This window comes from Haliotis rufescens, unplaced genomic scaffold, assembly GCF_023055435.1.
Source record: "Haliotis rufescens isolate VD_foot unplaced genomic scaffold, xgHalRufe1.0.p SCAF_134, whole genome shotgun sequence".
Taxonomy (NCBI): domain Eukaryota; kingdom Metazoa; phylum Mollusca; class Gastropoda; order Lepetellida; family Haliotidae; genus Haliotis; species Haliotis rufescens.
The window spans coordinates 354,431-382,168 of record NW_025963818.1 but is presented as its reverse complement, the minus strand read 5'-3'; the positions used below and the strand labels follow the sequence as shown (position 1 = coordinate 382,168).

At 39.0% G+C, this 27,738-nt stretch overlaps 1 protein-coding gene across 3 annotated transcripts in view; it reads left to right on the top strand.

Annotated features, from left to right (window-relative positions):
• The window catches only part of LOC124118684, a 49,918-nt gene that overhangs the window by 14,032 nt on the left and 8,148 nt on the right, over positions 1–27,738 (top strand). Inside the window, exons 3-7 of one of the 3 annotated variants that reach the window (XM_048394938.1) lie at positions 7,273–7,423; positions 8,920–8,970; positions 9,232–9,245; positions 10,901–10,939; positions 11,373–11,435. In XM_048394938.1, coding sequence (XP_048250895.1) covers positions 7,273–7,423; positions 8,920–8,970; positions 9,232–9,245; positions 10,901–10,939; positions 11,373–11,435 — 318 coding nt within the window. Of the gene's footprint in view, positions 1–7,269; positions 7,424–8,919; positions 8,971–9,231; positions 9,246–10,900; positions 10,940–11,372; positions 11,436–27,738 lie in introns of all 3 variants that reach the window. The other 2 variants (XM_048394939.1, XM_048394937.1) reach the window with 2 other exon arrangements.

Genomic DNA, 27,738 nt, shown 5'->3' with positions numbered 1-27,738 from the left:
TAGCAAATATGGCAAAAAATATGATAAATTGAAGATAAGCGGTTAATATTACATAGAATGTGGTTCGAAATCCTCATTCTTTCGCAACAGTTCATTATTACGGGTTGTATTGGATATGTCATATTACGTTATGTTAGACTTAAATATCTCCTTAGGAATTACATTATGGAATGCGACGAACTCATCGAACAAATGCTCAAAGAATCTGATGTTGATCAAAATGTTACAGATAAATCTTTAGATAAACATAGAGAAAGACTCGCGGCTTTGGTAGCCGGTGGAAAATGTTCCCAATATTTGGGAGAAAATTATACCATCGAAAAAATTGATAACATGACCGAAGAAGAGATTAAAAAACTGTACGCGGGTTACGAGTCTAGACTGGGAGCTACCATGACTAAAACAATAGGTTCGGCTATGTTACAACTATACACAATCGTAGCTAGTAAGTTTCTCCCTATCCCGGTAGAACATCGCCTGTATTTATGCGAATCTCTCGAGAAAGACCCATTCATCGAACACGCTATAAGCGCAGTGAGCTGTGAGTTTTATCATAGATTCGGAATGTTCTTAGCTCCGTTCACCACCGCTTTAATAACGGCTAGGTATTGTCAATTTAAACATACATGCCCACTTAATAATCTCAACAGATTGTGAACGAGGAACAACAGATTGTGGAAACGCAACAACAGATTGCGGAACAACGAGTGAATGAGGAACCACCACCAGTGAATGAGGATGTGAATGAGAAAACAAAAAAACAACCTAGAGTTACTAAGAACCCCCCATAAATAGCCGCAGGAAGAAAGGGTGGGCTGGCGCGCAAAGCGAAATTAATAAATAATTCAAATCCGATTAAAACATGGGCACTAGTAGGAGTTGCTGGTATAGCGGCTGTATGGTTCTTTTATAAGACCGGAGAAGATAAAACGTCACCCCCGCCGCAACAACAAGTTCAATTAGAGGTTAGTCCTCATATAATGCTATAATAAGCATGACTACTCCAGTTACAGACGGTAAAATGTTGGTAAACGCGACGTATCATTCAGCGGTGGTCACCGGCTTGGCCATTGGCTATGCCCGTATGGCTAAAATGATTACTAAAGCCTCACCTCCCAAGCTAGATTTTAATGGATATGACATACCAAAGATGGTTCTGGATATTGGATTAGCTATGGCAACGAAGGATATGCTCATCAAACAAGGACTTATCCCGGCAGGCATAATGAAGTAATTCAACATTTGAATATTTATATTCATATAAACATTTGAATATTTTATATGGCAACAATTGCGATGATGGTCGGTGGAGCTGTTGTTAATGCTCTAGCTTTTTCGGGGAGTAATTATTTATTTTCCAGTATGAGGGAATCAAACGCTAAAGAAGTTGAAGAGGAGCGTAAACGACATAATGAAGCTTTAGAACAATACCAAGCAGCCCAGTTGCAATATACACAGCAGAGAATGAAGAGATTAGACTTTATTCATGAACAATTGATTAAGGAAGGACATTCAATTCAAACGTTTAAGGATGTCGAATATGCCATGCACGAATACTTCCTCGTTTATGGGAAAAAACTAGACCCAATACCGAGACCAACAATGAGTCAGTTTTATACACCGTCAGAGGAACAAAAGAACCGAGAGGTCACATTTATTATGTTGGGATTGACTTCTCTATTGATTTTCAGCTATACAATTACACATAAGTCAGAGTGACAGCTGTGGCTATGACCTATTTTGGAGCGATCTATAAATAGCCTAATCAATATCTCACAGTGTAGCTGTGATTTGCATTAGACAAATGATATGATAGATGTATATACCATGAATAACTGCAAGTTTACACTCATGGGTAAGACTACCCTTTGTAACCGACGCTGTGTTGATTTTTACTGCGGCATACACAACTATTACATCAGGCGCGGAAACATCAACTATACGTGTTCTGAATGCGGGATAGGGGTCAAAGGTCGTTATTGTTTATGCAAGAAACACGGTGCTGATAGGGTCAGGAACCAGATTATTTATGCTAGGAAGAGAGATTACATCAATGAGAGGAATAGATTGGGAGAATAAGTATTTAGATATATGAAAAACAACCAATTAGACATTTGTCTCATTTTGCATATACTTTTCAACCACAATGGTTTTTGTCAGAGAATTAAAAGCTATGGCAAAGCAAAGTGGACTGCGTGGATATTCTCGTATGAGAAAAGCTGAATTGATTGATTTACTCGGTTTGGAATACAACAAACCCGAGACTGTTAGAGAACTCAAAGTTCGAGCGAGAAACAGTGGGCTGAGAGGTTATTCTCGAATGAGAAGAGCTGAATTGATCGCTTTACTAGATAATAATCAACCTAATGATGATGATGATATTCAACATAATAATGTTGATAATCAACATAATGATGATATTCAACAACAACAACAAGAATTAATATTTGTACCCACATCCGCCGGCGTTGGTAAATATATAAGAGGTTGGAAGATGAATATTAATTCTAACAAGGATGTTAACGATATTAAGCCCATCATATCGAGTAAAATTAACGAGGAATTAGATGATTTACATAGTATAAAATACCAGCTGACGATTAAAATGACATTGGGTAAAAGTAACACAGACGATAGCACCGAATATACCGAACCATATTTCCGTAGCAATCAAGAAGTTATAACCGAATCTGATACTATAAACTCATCATTAGATACATCAATTCAGAGAATACAGGAAACTTTAGAATGCTGGACTAATAGAGGTTCGGGTTGGGGTGTGGATAAAACCGATAGTTTATATTTAGATATAGCAAATTATATGCCCTTCAAAGGTCGATCTTATATAGATTTACCCCCGTATTATAAGAAGAAAAAAGCCATAATTAACGTAAAAAATAAATCCGATGACTGTTTAAGAATGATGATAAGATCTGCATTGTTCCCCGTAGACAAAAATCCGGATAGACCTTCTAGCTATCCCCAAAACGATGGACTCAACTTCGATGGTATAGACGAACCTACACCAATATCACAAATTGATAAGGTAGAAAAGCAAAATAATTTAGCTATAAATGTTTTCGGACATTCTAAAGGAATTGTTGTACACAGGATAAGCTCCGCTCCGGAACATATTCCCAGAATCAATTCATTTCTGATCGAAAAAGATGGTAAATATCATTATACATGGATAAAGAGTTTAAACAGGCTATTATACGATCAAACAAAACATGCTAGAAAGAAATATTTCTGCGAAAGATGCCTACATGGGTACAGCAGACAAGATCTATTAGAAGCGCATAAAGAAGACTGTAGAGGTGTTGGGCAGACCGCTATCAGGATCGATATGCCTGAAGAAGGAAAAAAATATATTAAAATTTAGCTACCTCTGTTGATTCTTTCGATGTTAATGGCTCAGCCTCTTTGTATCGACTAGCCACATCCACTACTGTTAAAGCGTATTTATACGTTTTGCGTTTTACCTTATCGTGGGGAAGAAACAAGAGGTCAGCCTGATGAACTTCATTTGTTGTAAAAATATCAAACTTCTTCCTCGGTATATAACGCGGTGCCGGTAAATATATCTGCCACATCGCTTGTTTCTTAAACCAATCCTTGGCCACATCTTTAGATACCTTAGCCGCGGTGGCTAATTTTTTTATTGCTCCTACACCTTTCCAATATCCTCGTGGGCTATAGTAAATTTTATCCATTATTAATTAATATTGATGTTTCGTTTAATACAACTCATGACTATCGTTGAATCGCATAATCATTTTGGCATAAAAAATTCCATCTGTAGTAGCAGTATAGGTATATGAATCCGGCTCCAGTGGAAGTGAGCCAGAACCATCATTACCTATACTACTCAACGATTGTCCTCATTCATTTTAGTTCGTTCATGTTGTAGGTTAGAGTAATGTCTGATATTTCGGACAATGAACTATCAGTAGCTCAACTATCTACTCCTGTCTCCTCCTTCCCGCCACCCCTACAGATAGTAGACGCGTCCACACTGAATTCTCGAGAATTGTACTGAGCTCAGTCAGACTGCCGCTACACATGACACGCAGACATTTGAAACTCGGCAGTGCAGGGTAGAGCATGGAGTGTCTGGGAATAGAGTGATATGTGCATGGTATAACCACTCTCATGGAGGGTATACACTTGGAGGCTGTGGGTAGCGCTGGGCTAATTCTGTTTATAGTTGTGTGTGTATGGGAAGAGATGATGAGAAGGAGTGTTGACAGTGCCTGTAAGGGTTGGTGAAGTGCAGGGAAGGTTTGTGGACCTAATTGGCAGTTAATTGTTTGTTTGAGTTGTTAAAGGGCGTGAAGTTAGGAGTTTGTGAGTCAATGGTTACAGTTAGGGTCGTGTGTGGAAGAGTGAGTCAGTGGTTGCAGCTGGAGCGTGTGTGTGGTAGAGCTATTGTGTCAATGGTTGCAGTTAGGGGGATGCTTAGAGCGTGTGCGTCAATGGTTGCAGTTGGGTGTGTGTGTGGTAGAGCGCGTGAGTCAATGGTTGCTGTTGGAAGCGTGTGTGTGGTAGAGCTATTGTGTCAATGGGTGCAGTTAGGGGGATGCTTAGAGCGTGTGAGTCAATGGTTGCAGTTAGATGCGTGCGTGGTAGAGCTCGTGAGTCGATGGTTGCTGTTGTATGTGTGTGTGTTAGAGGTAGTGAGTCACGTGTTTCTCTTAGAGGTGTGTGTTAGAGCTCGCTGGTCAGTGGCTGCTGTTAGAAGTGTGCGGGGCAGATCTAGTGTGTCAAAGGTTGCTGTTAAAGACATGTGTGAATGTGCGCGTGAGTCAATGGTTGCTTTTAGAGGCATGTGAGGTAGAGCGTGTGAGACAATGGTTACACTTAAGGGCGTGTGTGGTAGAGCGAGTGAGTGAATAGTTCTTGTTAGGGTCGTGTGTGGTAGAGCGTGTGATACAAGGGTTGCAGTTAAGGGCGTGTGTGGTAGAGCGAGTGAGTGAATAGTTCTTGTTAGGGTCGTGTGTGGCAGAGCGTGTGATACAAGGGTTGCAGTTAAGGGCGTGTGTGGTAGAGCGAGTGAGTGAATAGTTATTGTTAGGGTCGTGTGTGGTACAGCGTGTGATACAAGGGTTGCAGTTAAGGGCGTGTGTGGTAGAGCGAGTGAGTGAATAGTTATTGTTAGGGTCGTGTGTGGTAGAGCGTGTGATACAAGGGTTGGAATTAGAGGCACCTGTGATAGAGCACGTTAGTCAATGGTTGCAGTTAGGGGCGTGAATGGTAAATTTTGTGATGGTTTCAGTTAGGGGCGTGTGTGGATGAGCGCGTTGGTCAGTGGTTACAGTTTGAGGCACGTGTGGTAGACCACGTGAGTCAATGGTTGCAGTTAGGTGCGTGTGTGGATGAGCGCGTGGGTCAATGGTTACAGTTGGGGGCACGTGTGGTAGACCACGTGATTCAATGGTTGTTGTTTGAGACACGCATTCAACCAACGCTGATTAACACGGGCCATTCAGGAGACTTTCGACCATTGGTTGCTGAGGGCTTCCTATTACAACCACGAATATGCGAATGTGCACGTTGCGTACAGCTCTATTCAATAGGAGCATTTCAGCACACACACAACGGTGGAGTAAATGAGAATAGTCCCTGCATAAACACAAAGCAGACAGGACATAGTTATCAACAGGCTGAGCAACTTTGACGTCTGTGCACAGCGAGAAGGGAAATATGAAGTGTCAATAATATCGTAAAAACCTAAATCTGGTGACATGACATTTTTATGGGAGGCTCCAGTCTTGTTCTCCTTTCATTTCTATGTATGGCAACACAACACAGAGAGAGTTTATTCAGTATTGAAGGCCTCTTCGCCAAGAGTAATTTTTTTTATGTAACATACGCGTGGGTGTATTACATGTACGATTTTAAAAAAAATAATTAAGTTATATATCTAACGGTGAACTGGCATTTGGCGGGGGTGGTTGTGTGTGTGTGTGTGTGTGTGTGTGTGTGTGTGTGTGTGTGTTTCGGGGGGGGGGGGGGGGGGGGATTAGGTAAGGCAAATTCCTGATCTTGATAAGCAATGATGAAAATAACGAGGAATTAAATTATTCTTGTAATATGGGCAAACTAGTGCAAAATGATATTCATCTTCTAGTTCTAATAAATCAGACTTATCACAGAACATTAATTCAGGTTTCATAAACTGTTTGCTAAAGCGGTGTTTTTGTACTGTTAAGTCTTGTGTGAAACACTTACAAACACTTACAAGATCCTTGTCAAAGCATGAGGTTATACAGAGTTCAGTTTCCAGTAGTGATTATTATGACGCATAATGGTTCAAGAACATAGAATTGATAATCTTTAGACTCCAGTTTTGTACATCAATGTCAATACATCTTCTCTTGAATGATTCCATAAAACAATGTATGTGTCCACAGTTATGCGACATCCACGCATAACCAACACCAGATTTAAGCAAAAGCATTCTCACATGAGATGCGCAATTAACACTGGCACTTTATAACACGCATTCAATCGATTTGAATTAATGCGTATCAATATACACCAACATCTTATACATCGGCTGAAATAAATAACATTTAGATGATAATTGCCAACTTCACCAAGAACCATATCAGATTATGTTTTAAACCATGGCTCCTTTGTCTTTGAATGTGGTCTAACTAAGTGAATTGTTAGTTAAACACAACTTGGCAATGAAGGACCTTCTTTTTCCCCAAGTTTTGTTTATCTTGATGTTAGAACAATTTAATGAAAAGCGGAAAATGAATTCAAATATTTGATGTCATGTGAATTGTTTTTGTGTGTGCCAAAGATACTGTAGTTTTAAAATATTATGAAAAGTCGAAATGTGATCTTTCACTTATAAAATGTATAGTCGCCTGATACGACATGTAAAGTCGCCTGATACGACTTGTATAGTCGCCTGATACGACCTGTATAGTCGCCTGATACGACATGTAAAGTCGCCTGATACGACTTGTATAGTCGCCTGATACGACCTGTATAGTCGCCTGATACGACTTGTAAAGTCGCCTGATACGACTTGTATAGTCGCCTGATACGACCTGTATAGTCACCTGATACGACAAGCATAGTAGCCTGATGCGACAAGCATGGGTTGCTGAAGATCTACACTCTACCTGGAGTTTTACGTGTCTTTGCAAAGAAACGTTGTTATTTTGAAAACACACATATATATATATATCTAAACTATTGTTCGTTACAGTGTAGATGTGTATTATTATTCTTGTTTTTGAAAACATATTTTAGTAGACGCATCTACGAAAGGTCCTATTGACTCAACCACGAACGGTCCTATCGAAACCACCACAACACAACCCACGCATCTTCCTGTGATTCTTGTCTCTGTGTTCATCGTCATCGTCGTCGTCGCTATCATCCTTGCTGTGGTGGTGCTCAAACTGTAAGTGTATGTTTTACCCAAGACGTGTGTGATTCAGAGTGTCGTTGTTGAATGAAATGAAACAATACTCATCCTTGCTGACATTTTCTGAAGTATTAGTAGGATGTAAGGCACCGTGCATGTTGCATCAATTGGGAAATATTTTGAATATACATGTGACCCGCCAGGAGAAAATGTAAGGACGAATATAATTGTGCTGTGACGTCATGAAGAAAGACGTTTGACGTCAACTTACTTCCGTACGCCAAGTCTCAGGACTGTACAGACATATATAATGTTTCTCTTGTTCGTCAGTGACACAATAAAAACAGTATTTCAAAACATTTCAGATCGCGAAAAATCATTCACTATATCTTAATTATAACAACAGTTAGTATTTCAAGACTGAAAATGGGATTTTGCAGAAAATCAGTCCAAATGTTTGATGCTATGTATCTCTACAATACAAATGTTTGATGCCATGTATCTCTGCAATACAAATGTCTGATGCCATGTATCTCTACAATACAAATGTTTGATGCTATGTATCTCTGCAATACAAATGTTTGATGCTATGTATCTCTACAATACAAATAGTTGATGCCATGTATCTCTGCAATACAATTGTTTGATGCCATGTATCTCTACAATACAAATGTTTGATGCTATGTATCTCTGCAATACAAATGGTTGATGCCATGTATCTCTGCAATACAAATGTTTGATGCCATGTATCTCTGCAATACAAATGTTTGATGCCATGTATCTCTACAATACAAATGTTTGACGCCATGTATCTCTGCAATACAAATGTTTGATGCCATGTATCTCTGCAATACAAATGTTTGATGCCATGTATCTCTGCAATACATATGTTTGATGCCATGTATCTCTGCAATACAAATGTTTGATGCCATGTATCTCTACAATACAAATGTTTGATGCTATGTATCTCTGCAATACATATGTTTGATGCCATGTATCTCTGCAATACAAATGTTTGATGCCATGTATCTCTGCAATGCAAATGTTTGATGCTATGTATCTCTGCAATACAAATGTTTGATGCCATGTATCTCTACAATACAAATGTTTGATGCCATGTATCTCTGCAATGCAAATGTTTGATGCTATGTATCTCTGCAATACAAATGTTTGATGCCATGTATCTCTGCAATGCAAATGTTTGATGCCATGTATCTCTACAATACAAATGTGTGATGCTATGTATCTCTGCAATACACATGTTTGATGCTATGTATCTCTACAATACAAATGTTTGATGCCATGTATCTCTGCATTACATATGAATTGTTGCTTGACTTGTAAATTGTATTTAGATGATCCTAAAAACCTGTAGTTTTGAAAGAATAAGATGTCAAAATGTCATATTTCACTCATAACGGATTTATTTCATGGTGGGTCACACCACGTCACTATTACAAGTGCAAAATGTAATTTGAAATAATACAAACTATTACTTGTAATACTTGGTTTTTGCTTCTGATGTTTTGCAGAAGGAGGAACAAGTCGAGAAGAAAACGGAAAGGGGGGCGTTCAGATAACAGGTAAATATGAAGTTTTGATTATCCGCTGAAACACATTCCACTGGCCATAAAACACAAACCAGCAGTGAACAGTAAATGAATCACGAATAAATACATTGTTGTACACGTTTCTCCCTTGAAGAAACGAAAGGTACAGGATTAATAAATCACCATCTCGTAGCTAAGTGATGTTATGATCCATGCTGTAAGTATATCTGTCTCTACTGATATGCACCTGATTATGACATACTTTGTAAGACAAATGTATTCTTTCCTTTGCAGTCCTGCTGAAGATGGTAAGTATACCTCATTCAAAATTAATGAAGCTATGGCTGGCTGGGTATCCACATGTCCACCAAGAGTATATCAGGCCCTCACTGCTAATTGCAGTGAACACTATTCCTGTATCATTTATTTCCCTAAGGTAATGAAGATCGTTAACATCAACATCATACTTTAATCAGTCTTGAATTAATTCCACAGAAGGGAAAAGACAATACAGAGATGAATATACAAAAAAGTATATGAATCGAAAACAGTTTTTACGTAAACGTATATAGCGACCATTGGACTTAATAACAATAACTATGCAGACTTATCAGTCTGGATTATATGTTGAAGCATATTACTCCGAAAATAAAATAATGAGATAATATGAATGTATCTTCGAAAATAAGTGATGTACAGGTGTTGAATCCCAAATAATTGAAACGTGAAGGTTAACCCAGAAAACAGCACATACCAAACATTTTCTTTTGTGAAATTAGTAAAAAAACACACAAGAACAATCAACAATCAACAAAATATATTGAACCACACAAAGTTAGGTTTACAATCGTGAAAAAGGCAACACAATGCAATATATCACCATATGAAAATCATGTGTTTATCGAGCTCTGAGTATTGACCTAATGGATATTACTATATATTTCAGACCAAATTGTCACTATTTTTTTATGAATAAAGCGATATAGGAACACAGTGTCACGGGCATTTATTAGAACTCGCCTCAAGCTAGCTGCCAAAATAAATAATGTATTTCAAGCCCGTGTGCACTGCATCTAAACCTTCACATACATGAACGGAATATACTCACATTTAAGAGCTATTACATAAATGTTCAAATGTCTCACACCTTGCAATAACATCGAAGTAAATAACTGTACATTAACTGGTGATTGTGACCGATCCGAGAGAACATAAGGTTGTTATCATATCAGTAACTCAAATCGTCCTGACTTCTTTCGTATAAAAAGGACATTTCATAACTCCTTTTGGGTCAGGGGGTACCCGACATTCACATTTAATGTAACCAATATTTAAAAAGCTCTCATCCCTACATTGAGAAATAAATGGAATCTGACACATTCACCAAAAAACAATTCTACTCAGTGTTTATCGTCAAACATTCTATAACCACTTGCACACATATAATTAAACTTTCTCAAGTTCTTTCATTTTATGGAATGCCCTTATAATAGCATAGGTGATATCCTAGCGTCACATCATCTGAAAAGAATATTTTTAGAATAAGGCTTTTAACAATAAAATTAATGTTTTTAGTATGTTGATTAATACCACTCTAGCTTGAACAGCTATATTGCAGAAAGCTTCTGACCATGACAGCCTGCTGCTAGAAAACAAACCTAAATATTTATACCCTTGTGTGACTTCCACAAGTTGTCCATTCACAAACCATTTTCCCTATTATTCAGCCGCCCACCTTTCTCACAAAAAAATACCATTTGGCTTCTATAGTGTCTGAAATTAAAGTCGAATCATGTGCAAAGAGCAAAAATAAAACTTGTATGACATCAGGATGTAAATATACCCCAGAAAAATGCTCCTGTTCAATTACAAAACAATCATAATGTTGTCGAAACCTTTGGCTTATTTGTTTGGAATGTTTCATTTGATAGTAAAATAATGTATAACGTAAAATATGTTCCAGTGCGCTTGATTGAGCAGCAGCCTGAAGCAGGTCAGTGCAGTGAGTACACTCTGATCGTTTCATTGTTGTTGCGGTTAATGAATGAATGTGGAGTACTATAAAGTGACATTGTTGCTCTCTTGTATACGTTGTGTGGGGCGTGCGGGTAGCCTAGTGGTTAGAGCGTTAGAGCGAACGCCGAAGACCCGGGTTCGATTACCGACATGGGTACAATGTGTGAAGCCCATTTCTGATGTTCTCCGCCATGATATTGCTGGAATATTGCTAAAGGCGGCGTAAAACCATACTCACTCACTCAATTGTATACGTTGTTATACAATAGACGCAATTGTTTCAGTCTATTAAAATTCTTAGCTGTATGGAACATAGACAAGGTAATCTTCAACACAGACGTTATATTCAAATGAGTAATGCTGCAACCCACAAGCTTCAGATATGCACAGTGAATCCATTGAGTTTATTGTTCTGACAGCATCGCCAAGGGATGAGGAGATTCAGGAGATGAGCCATTCAGACGGAGATAAACTACCAAACGGTATGAACTGGGTTCCGTCATATCCGGTTTGTTTTTAGCAGTATGTGTATATGATACAGATGTGTAGAATCAGGCAATATGTACAGTGAAGTGACTTCTATCTTCAAAAGATGAATATATATTCAAATTAAATTGAGGATAATTTATTAAAGAGACTAATTCATTTCAGTCAATCTGTCTAAAATCCAATCTCATTTTGTTTGAATCAGCCGATATACATATTGCCTGATATTTTGAAGTCAGTAAACAAATTGCTTGATGGTAGATATTTACTCGTCGTACATTCACCATTTTGTTATTAGACAAATGTGACCATTCAATTTCTGAGTTAGTCCATTTGGATACATTTCAAACGAAGACAATTTTCTTTAGGAAATATGATTTTCTCAAGCTTCATCATCCCGCAAGGATATATAATTTATATCTGTTTGTTTTACCTAAACAGATCTGCCATACCATATAAAGGATAACAAAGATCTATTCATTGAAACTGAGAATTTCAACTTAGTGGAAGAGAAGCTGAAGACGTTTGGCCATGTGACAATAAGTGGTGCTCCAGGATCTGGTAAAACATCCATGGCCCTGATGCTGGGAGCTGAATACAGGAAGCAGGGGTATGAGCTGGTACTGGTTGAGGATGTTGGAACTGTTCAGTTGTCTGATTGCCTAGGTCAGGGCAAGGACGTGTGTGTCATATTCGATGACATGTTTCAGAAGGGTGGATCTATGGATGTGCATTGCCTGAGACAAGTTCTCTATGAGCTCCATGGACACCTGGAACAGTGGAGAACCAAGTTGGAAACAATATACCACAGTCTCCAGCAAACTCGAGGAGCGGAACAGAGGAGGACCGACCATCCAAACCTGTATGTTATATTCACCACAGATAGCAACAACCTTGAATGTGCAATGTCAAAACTTGAAGGCCATATATTTTTCCAAAACTCTTCAGTGGTAGACTTGACTAAATCGAAGAAACTTGAAGAGAAGAAGGCCATATGGTTGAAACACAAAAGTCACTATCAATGTGAAACTGACGTTGATGTGACTACAGTTATTGAATACGAGGAAACTGTTGGTTTCCCTTTGGCATGCAAACTTTTCTCAACACACGTACCTTTTCAAGAGCTCAAGGAAACGTTTTTTGAAAGGTCTCTGTTTTATCTTCAACGTGATCTTCATAAGGACACAAGTCAACTTGATGACAAGTCCCTGAAACTGTTGCTGAAGTCAGTGTGTGACGGTGAAGTGAAAATCAAGCAACTGGAGACTAAATCTGATGCACACCTGAAACGTGTTTTAACTCTTGTCTCGTTATTCCATCCTCTAATACATGATACATGCATGTCTGTGTTATTGAAAACTAAGCCGGAGCTTGTCCTTCATAACTGCAGTATAAAGTTCATTTGTGAGCATGTACATGATCTGCAACACAGCACTGCTCATGTAGAACAGAATGCCATTCATTTCTCAGATGCCTACAGTGACACCATTGCTGCCAGGCTGGCTGAAGCTGTTGTTGCTGGCACTTTCAGTAGGTACATCATGCATCCAATATGGAAAAGGAAAGACATAGAAGATAAAGTGTACCAAATGTTGAAAGATGTATGCACTATGTCTTCTGATTCTAAGCACAGCGTTCTCCATTATGCCTGTTTCTCTGGGAACAATGACATCATTGAAAGATTACTCCCTCACTGTGACATCAATAGACGTGCTGTGAATGGCTGGACGCCCGCTATGTTTGCTGTTACTGGTGGACAGATGGATACTTTGAAACTTCTCGTAAAGCATCAAGCTGATATCACATTACGTGACACCATGAACAATGACCTCTTTCATTTGGCTTGTCAATATGGGAATATTCAAATTGCGGAATGTATTTAGCAAGTTTAGGTGGTAATATATCTATTGTCGAAGATCTTCTGCCAACTTCTGACATCAACAGTTGGGGTGACCACGGGAGAACTGCAATAATGAATGCTGCCTGTTCAGGCCAAAGTCATATTTTTAAATTGCTTGTGTCACAGGACGTTGATCTTAAACTGACTGACTGACGACTACAATGACACGGTGCTTCATTTTGCCTGCGAGGGAGGGGACGCAGCCATTGTGGAACATCTTCTGCCAACAGTTGACCTCAATACCCGAGGAAGGAATGGCTGGACCCCGGTTATGGTCGCAGCTCGCTTTGGAAAATTAGATCCTTTCAACTTGCTTGTTTCAAAACAGGTCGATCTCAGGCTGACTGACGACAACAATAACAACTTGCTTCATCTTGCATGTCAGGGAGGAAACAGGTTCATCATAGAGCATCTGCTTCCACTGTTTGACATCAACAGTCGAGGACAGGATGGCAGGACGGCTGTGATGTTTGCAACTGTCAATGGACTGAGAAGTGTATTTGACCTGCTTGTCTCACAAAAGGCTGATGTATTACTGAAGGATGACTACAACAACTCTGTATTTCATTTAGCATGTCTAGGTGGAAATAGTTCAATTGTGGAACAGCTATTTCCAAATGTTGACATCAACAGTGTGGATGACAATGGGAGAACAGCAATCATGAAGGCAGCTTGTGCCAGAAACAAGAGTGTTTTTTTTATTTTCTGGTCTCAAAGAACTCGGATCTGGAAGTAATAGATGACTACCGAGACAGTGTGCTACATTTTGCATGTAAGGGGGGAGATAAGGCTATTGTTCAGTGCATTCTTCAAAGGCTTGACATCAATACCCGGGGAAGGAATGGATGCACACCAGTCATGATTGCAGCTCGGTTTGGAAACAGACATCTTTTCAACTTGCTTGTTTCAAAGGAGGTGGATCTCACTATGACTGACGACCACAGTAACAACATACTCCACCTTGTATGTCAGGGTGGAAACAGGTTCATCACAGAGAATCTCCTTCCTCTGTTTGACATCAACAGTCGGGGACAGGATGGAAGGACGGCTGTGATGTATGCAGCTGTCAATGGACTGAGGAGTGCGTTTGACCTGCTTGTCTCAAATGGGGCTGATGTGTCACTGAAAGATGATTACAACAACTCTGTATTTCATTTAGCTTGTATAGGTGGAAATAGTTCCATTGTGGAATGTTTACTTCCAGAGTATGAGTTCAACATTCGTGGTCACATCGAGAGAACAGCAATAATGGAGGTAGCTTTGGCAGGCAAAGGAGATGTCTTTGACCTTCTCGTGTCAAAGAAAGCTGACCTGATGGATGCCTTCAATGATACTGTTCTACATTATGCATGTCAAGGAGGGAACACAGCCATTGTAGAATATCTTCGGGAGATATTGGACATTAATGAGAAGGGACAGAATGGCTTGACACCAGTAATGCATGCAGCTAGGGCTGGTCAGAAGAATGTGTTCAATCTGCTTGTATCACAACAAGAGGAGTTGAATCTGCTTGATCACACCAGGAACAATTTACTGCATCTTGCCTGTCAGGGGGGAAACCATTTCATCATTAAGTACCTCTTGCCACTGTTTGACGTTAATGGTCCTGGAGAAGACGGGTGGACACCAATAATGATGGCAGCTCTCAGTGGAACGATGGATGCTTATGATCTGCTTGCATCAAATGGGGGCATTCCATCCCTGACTGCTCCGCAGAATGATAATGTTCTCCATGCAGCCTGTCAAGGTGGTAACAAGGTCATAGTAAGGAAGGTCATTGACATCTTTGACATCAACACCAGGGGAAGGAATGGTTCCACACCTCTGATGAGGGCTGTTATTGGAGGCCACATTAGTGTGCTGAAGTTCCTGATGTCTCGTTCAGCTGACCATACACTGGTGGACAATGATGGGCTCACCCTTCTACATCTTGCTTGTAAATATGGTCACCTCGATGTTGTGAAACACATCTCAGACAGGTTTGATATAAACACTAAAGACAAGGCTGGTTTAACATGCATCATGACATCAGTATTGCATGGTAAAGTTGCAGTATTTGAATACTTGCAAAGTAGAGGCGCAGATTTGTCACCAGTTGACAACGAAGGGGTTGACGCCTTAGATCTTGCCCTTAAAGTAGACTGCAAGCAAATCATAGAAAAACTGTCATCAGGTAGAGAGTCAGAGAGGAACGTCACACCATGGAATGCCCTTGTGATATCAGGAATGAGATCAGATGTGTATCATCTGAATAAAAACCGGCAAGTTTCCCTAAGGCTCTAATGAGGCCACTGTAGAGGATGTTATTGACAGCTTTGACATCAACACAAGAGGAAGGAATGGCAAGACTCCTCTGACGAGAGCAGTCCGTTGAGGTCACATTGCCGTGTACAGATACTTGGTGTCCTGCAGTGCTGACCGTACTCTGGTCGACTAAGACTGACATAATCTTTTACATCTTGCTCGTCATCACGGACAACTTGTAATGTTGAAATATGCCATTGATTATTTCGATATCAACTCAAAGGTCAATATTGGTTTGTCACCTGCAAGTTCGGGAGCAGACAAATCATAAAACAACAAGAAGGCAAACAAGACAAGACAGTGACTCCATGGAATGTACTTATGACATCTTTGGTAAGACTGGAAAAGTCACATCATGTGTGCACAGAGACACTCTACACTGAAAACTACAACAAGGCTTATATTGTACATTAAATGCTGTATCAGCATTGACTGACAAACTTATCTATGCATACGTTCAACAAGTTTCCATCCAGTAGCAAACTGGAAGGTTGGTTGGGTGTTGTCTAATGCCGCACTCAGCAATATTCCAGCAATATGACGGCAGTCTGTAAATAATCGAGCATGGACAATCGAGTGATTGACATCATGGGCATCGACACCAGACAGAAATTTATTTTAAAACAACATTGACAAGGATGTGCTTCTTCAAGATAAAGAATCACTGATTAAATGTAGTTTATGCTTAATATTTAATAATGATTATGTTATGCAGTAGATCCGTGTTGTGGCTATGCAATTTTACATGATGTGTTTATATATATAAAAGTAAACACATAGTTGCACAGGAAGCATGTCATGTTTTTAAGCCCTGATTCTGCAAATTTCGTCTTATTATGAAGGAGAATCTGAGAATAGTGACAAAAAAGAAAAACATTGTTACTCATCATTATATACTTCATTTTCATTGTACACGTACGGCCATAATCTTGTGGCTATCATGAGCATGCAGTATTATCCATGTATGCATTTTATGAGATGAAGATGACTGAATATATTTTGCAATCTTCATAGTTTGCAACATTTCAGGACGTCATACGGACACATTCTACATGGCAAATTATGGGGTGCTGCCGGATAATAGGACATGCTTAAAACCATGATTTCAAGCAGAAAACATGATATCTACCGGTATTATTATCTTAGATTTTTTTAGATATTCAATTAAATCGCCTTTGAACGTAGCATGAACAACTGCAAAGCAACAAAACTGAATGTAAATAATCGAGTCATGACAAGACAATCCAGTGATTGACATCATGAGCATCGACCCACGCAATTGGGATCGATGACATGCATCAACCAAGTCAGCGAGCCTGGCCACCCGATCCCGTTAGACGCCTTTTACGACAAGCATAGTCACCTTTTACGGCAAGCATGGTTTGCTGCAGGCCTCTTCTTACCCGGATCTTAGAATCTATACAATATGAAAGGATTGGCCTGGGCTATTGCAGGCAATAGCATTTTTTTTAAATCTCCAAACAGAGATTTAGTTCTTCACAATTTCAATTGTTTTTAGATTTGGCAGCCAAATAATGTAATAATCAGATTAAAAATATGTGTTTTTGTCAAACGGTATTTGCATCTACTGATGTCTTTAGTATTACCATCTAAAAAAACATACATTCAAGAGGAGATTTCATATGAATGATGCTTTGTCATTTCTATTCATATAGAAAGATGTGATATTCTTGTGGCAATTTTACCAACTTTGAACACCTATTTTACTACTACAAGACATTGTGGAGAGACCCTACATAATTAGAAAAGTAGAATCATGCTATTTACCTCAAATGTTTGACAGGTGTTGAAACTCCTATTGTTGAAACAATTGGGCAGTAATGTTGTTCTGTTTTGTATTACAATCAAAGCGCTCTCCTGCTTTAGGCGAGTATTTGTTTCTGCAGAACATATGTTTCTGTAAACAGCAGCACCTCTGGAAAGCCGCAATGACTAAGGTTGTAGACTTGTTATATAATCGACACCAGGCAGAAATCAATTGTAAAACAACATTGACAAGGATGTGCTCTTTTTAGATAAACAATCACTGATTAAATGTAGTTTATTGCTTCATATTTATCAATGATTATTGTTTGCAGTAGATCCTTGTTGTGGTTATGAGGACCTCACACACTTTAAAAAACATTTCCCAAAACCTTAGGCGATGTCAATTTCAATGATATTTCTAACAAACATTTGCTGCTTTCTAAAATTTACCTTTTAACAGGTGGTGAAACACACATGAAAACAGAAGGAGGCAACGATGAAACAATGTTGTTAAATAGACAATATATGTATGCAAGTTGACAAATATTTTTTACAATATCAACACATGATCACCACTCCTCGAATGTATCATTAGCTTTGATTTGATTGTATCATCAAATAGAATAACTACCATGCTTATGCGTGTGTATATTCCCATGTAGCATTAGATCATTTTAATATTCATACAAGATATGTCACATAGAAGCCTGACAACATATACAGTTTTACATTATATGTTTCTATATAAAAACGTAAACATATAGTTGCACAGGAAGCATCTCGTGTTTTTAAGCCCTGATTCTGCAAATTTCGTCTTTTTATGAAGGAGAACCTGAGAATAAGGACTCATCATTTAATACTTCATTTTCATTGTACACGTACGGCCATCTTCTTGTGGCTATCATGAGCATGCAGTATTATCCACGTATGCATTTTATGAGACGAAGATGCCTGGCTCTCATGAGCATGCAGTATTATCCACGTGTGCATTTTATGAGATGAAGATGCTTGAATATATGTTGCAATCTTCATAGTTTGCAACATTTCAGGAAGTCATAGAGAGACATTCCACATGGCACATTATAGGGTGCTGCCGGATAACAGGACATGCTTAAAACCATGACTTCAAGCAGAAACCTTGGTTCAGTCCGGTATTGATATCCTAGATGTTTTAGATATTCAATAAAATCGCCTTTGAAGTGCAAAGCAAGAAAACTGAATGTGAATTATCATCAGAAATAACCAATATCAAGACAAAAAAAGTTAGTAGATAAATTGGAATTAATTGTTTACCATTGTGATGATTAACTAAAGTCTTAGCTAACACTGTTAGTTATCTATCAACCGCTTGGATAACCGCAAGAGTATCTTCAATGCGAGCTGCGATTAGTTACTTTTCTTATTACCTTGGATAAATTCCGACTAGTAATGGTATCTCAAATGACAGTTCATTGCATTATTTCATGTACAATGTTCTTATGTTATAATAAACAACGTGAACACTTGACACAGTGTTTGTTTTTATTAAGTCTTGTGTTGTGTGCACTGTAGTATCTTCTGTGAAGGAAGGTTGCTGCAGATGCGGATACGGACAGCTCACTTTGGGGAGTCCAACTTGTCTACGCTACAAATCACTTCCTGGTTGGACACGGTTTCCTGCCTTCTCTTCCATGTTATTAAATGTTCACCTGAGTCCATCCCCTATATCTCCATGGCCAGTAGTTCGGTGAATCTACTCTAACACCTGGCTCCATTCCCGTGGTTCTTGCGATAACCTGCTCTTTATTTTCATTAAAATTGTATTGATGAATCAAATCGACATAAGGGAAAGGGAACGGGTAAGGGCGTAACTCCCATTACCTAGAAGCAAAAGCCACCACCAGTTTTACTGGACATGAAGACATCCTTATCATGAGGGATGTCATTTGCTTTTCAATGTTGAGTTTCTCACCAATTAATGGGACTGGCACAAAAACACTGAGACTGGTTTTCAACTCGCATTCTGATTGGTACGTTAAATCTTGTAGCCCAGCCAATCGACTTGCCAACTTGAAATCAAAGGCAGCAATCATCTGACTGTTACTGTGAGTCCAAACTGATGACAGAATGTCTATCTAATCTATCTGTCCATATCCAAGATTAGTTATTCAGCTATCAAATCAATACCAATTATATCAAAGTTGTTGCCATGGAAACAACATATATAAAATCCCTACCAGCTACCAAATCAATACCATCGAATTGGGATTCGGAACTTTGTATTTCTACGTCAGATACACACCACTATGAACAGAGTCAAAATCAAACTTGTTGCCATGGAAACAGACAAAATATATTCCAAAATCCCTACCAGTCTTCTGGTCTTTGTGTGTGCACACTTTCAAGAAAGAGTACTTATTAGTTTAGATATATGGTCCGGATAAACACATCACTATGAACAAAGTCAAGGTCAATGGAAACAGGAACACGTTTTTGTATTCCAAAATAGAGCAAGGCACCACTCCAGCCCATGATTAAGATTGGATGAAAACATGTACCAAACTTGGGTGAAAATTGTTGAAAAGTGTCTTAGTCCTGCGAAGAGATGCAGGTCCTTGACGTTTACCACTTCGGTGAAACCCACGAACACGGGTATGGTGCTGACAAACCTAGACACATAATCGGGGCGAACAGGGATTCGAACCCACAATCATTAGTTTCTGGCGCGTCCCTAGAGATAATGAGAATTGACATTGACGCACTGAGTGAAAAGGCAGTGAAAGCTGAAAGTTACTATCGGGACCAAGAAGCTCGATCAGAAGACCAGGAAAGGAGAAGCAGGCGAAACAACATTGTTTAATACAGTATTCCAGAGAAACGAGATGGAAATTACACTGAAAGCAAAGACAAGACCTGAAAAGTGCTTGACTAAATAAAAGTCTACAATCACTGACTTTTAAGGGCACAACCGTACCCTCTTGGCCCACACAGGAACGTTGACACTGGTGATGAACATCAACGACGATCTGCAACTGGATCAGGGCGACTGACATATCCAAAACTCGCCCGTCCGTCAGGGGACAGACCAGATAGGAATGGGGCCAGGGGCATGATAGAGACAGCACCAGAGATTATATGACTCTTCATGATGCCATAGAAACAGACACATGTGATATATCTGAACACTTGTTTGTGAATTTCATGTTTTAGAACATTTCCGGTATTTCACAAAATTTAACAGAAACTGACTTCTTGAACTATATAAAGTCTTTTGACATAGTTTGAATAACTGAAACATGGACTAACAGTTTTGATTTAGAATATGTTTTCCCAGATCATAAAGTTATTACTAAGGATGCGGATAAAATATCGAACAGTGGAAGACATTTTGGTGGGATATTAGTATTGATAATAAGATAGTTCTTCAAATATGTAAAATGGTACAAAATAACAGAAAACTCTGTTTAAATATTATTTAACAAAACTTTATTGAGTCTTGATTCTGATTTACTATAGTCATGTGTGTATGTCCACCCAGAAGGGTCCACTCTTGGCTTGTATTGAACAAATGGAATAACAATATTTAAAGATAGATTTATGGACGTACTATCTAATCTCCCGAATGTTTATATTTTGTTGAGGACTATATAATTGACCGCTTTGAAAGTTAAAATCACTCCATGTGGGATTTCCTTCTTGATTATTTTAAAGTCCAGCGATTCTCAGCTGACAAAACTGTAAATAATTTCGGTAAATGTCTATTAGATCTATGCTCAGTGTTAAATGTTCATATTATGAACGAACCATGTCACACTGATTCTCAAGTGGGAGATTATACGTTTATATGTGCAAATGGCGCAAGTGTAATTGATAATGTTATTGCCTCATCTTAGCCTTTCGAGTACACGAGTGATTTTACGATACCGTCACGTACTGACACAGCACATCTTCCGCCTACATTGAAATTACGTTCGTCTCACGTGGACCCACAATTATCAAATGAAAGTAAATGTGATAGGCCATTTAAGTTTGTATCGGATTAAAACAAACAAGAGTTCTTTCGACAAAACCTTTTAAAGAGAAAGCGTACAATATATTACTTAATATATCTGTAGAAATAGTGTTTAAAATTTTAATAGGTGTATGCAATACATCGTAGAAGCGATATATTTGGCTGGTGATGATATGAAACGACAAATCCGTAATATAAAATCAAATGTAATTGATAACAAATGGTTTGACGCTGAGTGTGAGAGATTGAAAATGAAAATATGTGAACATAAAGACACTTATTCGCTAGATGAGTATAATTGCCTTAGACATAAGTATAGTGCTACCTGTAGACAGATGGATGTTATGTTCATCACATTTTTAACTTGATGAAATTTGTTTTTGATGAAGAAAATGTAAGCTAACACATTCATAACGTCCAGATAAAGCACCAAGGAAGCGAAAGTTATGACGATTTTCAGCAATTTTAAGATTTCATAATAGAGCTGTACACTAACGTATTTCTTTTTTTATTTTCTCTGTTAAAGAACTCGAAAAATGCTCATCAAATAAATCTTAATTACGATCCATCATCACGTGTTTCTAAAATAACCGTGTTTTTTTCCGCTCAGTGGAATGAGAAAATACCGGGAAATACCTCCATGTTCGAAGCTGTCTTACATGTAAATAACACGTGCGACGATTCGTCCGATGTTTGGTATCGTTAGAAATCTCTGAATATCAATAATATTTGACAGTAGCCTGACCAGGAGTATTTCAGTATTTCTTATATGTTTTTTTATTGGATTGACATTGGTTGCTGATGACGCTTTTGCCGCAATCTAATATAAGGATCGTGATTGGTCAAACACAATCACATGACCTAATGCGGCCAATCAAATTACAACAATGGATACCGTCCTTGTGTATGAGTTACCATTTTATGGAGAACAATTTCTGCTTTACTGTATATAGCGACGTTTCGATGTTGAGGTGAGATGGGGTTTAACGTCGCGTCCAAGATTATTGCACTAATATAACGACTTGCATGCACGTGTATGTGTGTGTGTGTGTGGCTGCTTCTACTTGTCCGGACTGATGCCGATTTATAGTGCTAGCTCACTGAGATACCATGCCGCAGTTTAACATGAGTACCCCACTCAGACACAGTATACTGACTCTGAGCCGACCAGTCCTTGTTTTAGCCCCTTAATGCCGAGCACCAGACAGGGTAACAACAAACTAACATTTTTAAATGTCTTTTGGTATGACGCGGCTGGGGATCGAACCCCGGATCCTCCGCTCTCTTGGCGGACGCTCTACCATTCGATTACGGAGGCGGTCTACACCGTTATCAAGCTCGGGTGAAAACAACCAAGTGATGAGAGCTTAACATTGACAACAGCAGGAAATAGATAACAAGTATCATACAGATAATTGGATAAAGACAAATGTACAGTAAGAATAACACATATCACACAGGTAATGAAGCACACGGGTAGTGAAGAGAAATGTACAGTAATAACTACCCATAGCACACAGATAATGAAGCACACTGGTAGAGAAGCCAGATGTACAGTAAGAATAAGGAGTAAAGGGATTATACAGTCGTGACAAGCTGACTTGATCCTAATTGAATTTTTTTTTTCCCTAATTAGACCTTAATAGGCAAACAAGATAAACTACCCTTCATCTCTGTTGATCAAAGGTTAATCGGTCGTCACAAACCTTTTTAATATATTATTTTTTGCTGATATCTTCAAATCGATTTTGCGTTATCAATCAATATTTCATGATATCATTTAATCAAATTTGTGAACTAAATTCATTCTTTGGAGTCAATAAAAGAATGACTGATATCATAAAACAAGGGATAAATAGTAAATAAAACGGCGCATAATATATTTTTCCTTTTGGTTTGTATTGAACAACGCAATTGCATCAAGGTAATAGTGTCAATTCCTAGTCTGTTTCTGCACCAATATTTCATTTCTTTTATGAACACTGTTTAATAAATGACAACCCCTACCTATCTATTTTAACTGCACACAAGGAACTACTGCTATCCCCGACCTGCGTATATTTATCTCTCTATCGTTATCACAGTTAAGTGTATATACTTATACCAGAACATCGTACTGATTACAGAAAGTCACATCATCTTAACACATTAACATGTAAACTGACGTCCATAGGAAACTATACCAACTGAAAATATAAATTTCAGACAAAGCATATTTTTTTCTTCGATGAAGTCTATCTAAAACACATAACTTACATACAACAATAGTGTATGCAGAAAATGTTAATCGTCTGTTACATGTTTGCGAGATAAAACGCGAAAAAGTGAAATGCACGTGCACCCCGGACAACTGCAAATGCACGTGCGGGCAAGGGTATAAAATGATTGCAACGGCAACTCAGACATCCACAGTGATAAAAACACACAAAAGAAATGCCACAACTCACAGTCGAACAACGTGAACGAGCCTTGGGTAGGGTACAGATGGGAACCACCCACGCTCATATTGCACGAACCTTCGGTTGCTCCCGTGTTGCCGTTACCATCTTGATGCAACGTTACAGACAGACATGGCGGACCGCTAACAGGCCAATAATAGGCAGACCCAGGGTGACCACGCCCCATGATGACTGTACCTTGCACCTTCGAAATCTCTTCCTGACAGTGACGTCATCGGCGACAAATGCCTTAGGTCACAGGGTTAGTTGACAGACAGTGGCCAGGAGACTCAGGGCTCATGGAATCAGGGCTTTTAGACCATACGGAGGACAGCTATTGACATCGCAAAATCGTCGTCTACGATTGTGATGGGCCCGGACTGTACGACGTTGGCAACGACGTGACTGGCAGAGGGTTGTCTTCACTGACGAAAGTCGATTCTGTATGTTTAGGGCTGATGGAAGACAACGTGTTTACCGCCGAAGGGGTGAACGAACGGCGGCGTGTTGCGTGCAGGAGGTCTTACCATATGGTGGAGGGAGTGTCATGGTGTGGGGAGGGATCTGTGGGCAGGAGAGGACACCGCTGGTCATCGTTGACGGAAACTTGACAGCCCAGCATTACATGGATAATATTCTTCGTCCAGTTGTCCTACCATTTCTCCAAAAGCAGCCACGTGGGGTCATTTATCAGCATGACAACGCTAGAGCCCGTACAGACAGAATTGTCACTAACTTCCTCGCAGCCAACAACGTCAACGTCCTGCCGTGGCCTGCACGCTCACCCGACATGTCCACCATAGTACACCTCTGGGACTTGATTGATCGTCGTGTTCGACAACGACCACACTCTCCAGCCAACCGGCAGCTGATCTTGGCCCTCCAAGAAGAATGGCGTCAAATCCCACTTGACCTCATCAGACGACTGACTTTTTCTGTGCGTTGAAGAGTTTTTGCGTGTATTGGCATTTTGTGGTCACACAGGCTACTAATGTCTTGTTATTGAACGTGAGTGATTGTTTATGTACTCCGCCTATTGACCATGATTCTGAACGCTCGAGTTTTGTACCACACCAAGCTTTGGGGGTCTCTGATGTCATTGTCGGTCGCGGTATGATTGTCATTTTCAGTGTTGATTATGTTGATCTATTGATCTTCTCAATACACTTTACTTCATGCATGTATGTTTTGTTGTTTTTGAGCAGGAGTGATTTCAAACTCTGGTAAAGTTTCTTTTGGACGTCAGTTTATATGCTGTATATTCATCAATACTTTGATTCTGTAGCACCGAATATCGTTACCCTGGTTACTACTGTATGACGGCTCGCTCCTTGTTTTCAGACGTGACATTCAAACTAATAATTCAGATGTGACAGTTGTCACAATCTCACCGGTTATCGAGAAGTCTCACCCTAGTTGAGAGTGATAGGCTGAGATTTGAGGCAATTCTTTTCATAGACGCTATCGGTTGCCACGGGGATTTTCAACATTGTCGATTTTCTTTGACGTGCCGACTGGTAATTTGTTTGTTGTTATACCATGTGCTTCTTTGGTGAACCGACTACTGTCTGTATGGAATATAACCCCGATGGTGATATATTTATAAGTCTGATGCAATTTAGTATTGACATGACATACAGTTAAATGTGTAAACGTCAATACAATGCCTATTTACAATTTATGCGGATCATTGACATGATGACCTATTAAACTAACGTTTATGTATTACACTGTATATTGTGAGTTTACCATACAACTCGAACGTGTCATATGGTGACATGGTGACCTATAAAACCAACGTTCATATATCACAATGTATATTGTGAGTTTACCATTGTACTCGAACGTGTGATACGGTGACATGGTGACGTATAAAATCAACGTTTATGTATTACAGTGTATATTGTGGGTTTACCATCGTACTCGAATGTGCAGGTGAACATTGTGTCTACAGGCTACTTTTCGGTATGTGACGTCATTTCCCTTCAATAGTCTTTCTTACTCGGTATAGCTCTGCATGATCAACTACGGGATGGATGTACATTTAAGAAACATAAAATCTTACACAATATCATCCATTCACAGCCTGCAGATATCTCTCGATCTAAACTGATGGCTGAAACCGCACTGTCACAACGGGTTCTGATTAAGTGTAGTGGACCCTCATGGTGGATCTGTTTACGCATTTACTGTCAGGAAGTCACTCAGGTGGGTAATGGTCACTGTAATGGTGGTAGTGTCAGCCGTGGGAATGCAGAATATGTTCGCCACGAAGTGGCATAATTAAAATCGATATGACTCAAGGCATTTCTTTTATAGCATCGGGAAATACATATTATGATATTTAGGCGTTTTAGGGTTAGTTTTGTCAGGTTCGTTTGTATTTTAACGAAGCACTCATCGATATTCCAGCGGTCTGGATAAGAACATCGATCTACGTGAATAGGATACGATGACATGCATCAATCAAGTCAACGAGCCTGACCACCCCATCCCGTTAGTCGCCTATTACAACACTCATCAAGTCAACGAGCCTGACCACCCCATCCCGTTAGTCGCCTATCACAACACTCATGGCTTGCGGGAGACCAATTCTATACCATGAGAATTCCGTCCGCCCTTCCGACAACATTTTCTTGCTGAATCTATAATTACCGAACAACTTCATATCAAAAGGAGAGGTGCAGTGAAAAGTTTCATTTCAATATTTGGGTTTCTCAAATAATACAGCAATTTTTAATCTTTATTTGGAATATTTTTACTTATTTCAATAAATGAATTTTCAGAGAAAATATTGTCTTTTGCATGTTTTGAACTTAGAAATATTTGTATACTTCCGACCTGAAGGAAAATCCGGCGATAAACCGGATTTAAAATTCAAGTGTACTGTACCCGGCAAAGCTTGCCGCTGATGCACTACTGCATCTTTGAATCATGCCATTGCTATGTTATATCATTGTGCTTTGTAAGAAAAGTCAGCTGACACGTTAAGACATCAATATATCTCCAATATTTAGATTGTTCTCCAGCAGATGTTGGAGTAGAGGTCGGGGGTGTAAGTGAGCCCTGCTCACTTTGTGCCTTGCTTTGTTTTTCCAACCCTATTTCCCTTACATATAAACACTGTCGTATGTTGCTATGTTAGTAGCATCAACCAAACATGGAAGACAGGTATCTGTGAATAGGCATGTTTCCCAGGTATAGAAGAAAACCTACAGTAATGTGAAATAACCTTTCATGAAAATATTATTTTTACTTCGACTCTGGTGTGACATTGAGCATGGTTTGCTTTATTTTATAGTTTTGCATTTGTTTATCTGATAATGTTTAAGAGTGACTTGTCAAAAGCGTAAATACATCAACATATTTGTATTAAACTTATTGTGGGGGTTAATTTCCAACACGCTATACACAAGGCATTATAAGTAGTCTGTACACAAGGATGTTTCCTTCACATGATAATGTGTAGAGTGGCCATATTCAAATTGGTTGTAAGCAAGCTGATGCAAAATATTAGACTAATATTACACGGTAACGTGGATCTATGTCATTAACAAGTGTGAACAAAATAAACAAATGTTACAGGCATAAACCATGGTTAGGGAGCATTCGCTAAATTTATGATAATAACTGTTCCCCCTAAACGATATTCCCCAAATAAATAATAATGATTAAATATTTTTTTTGAATGCTTATTGGTTCGGTAAATTTTACAACATTTCATGATTATTCACATTGTCAGGAATTACATCTTTATCCGATATCAACTGACGTAAGTGTTCGGGGTATTTCGAAAAAAAGATCAAACGACCAAAAGAACATATCTCCATCTAATTAATCACCGAAACTGGAGCAGAAGCTGATAGCACTCCCAAAGAAAGTTCTCAAGAAAATTTACC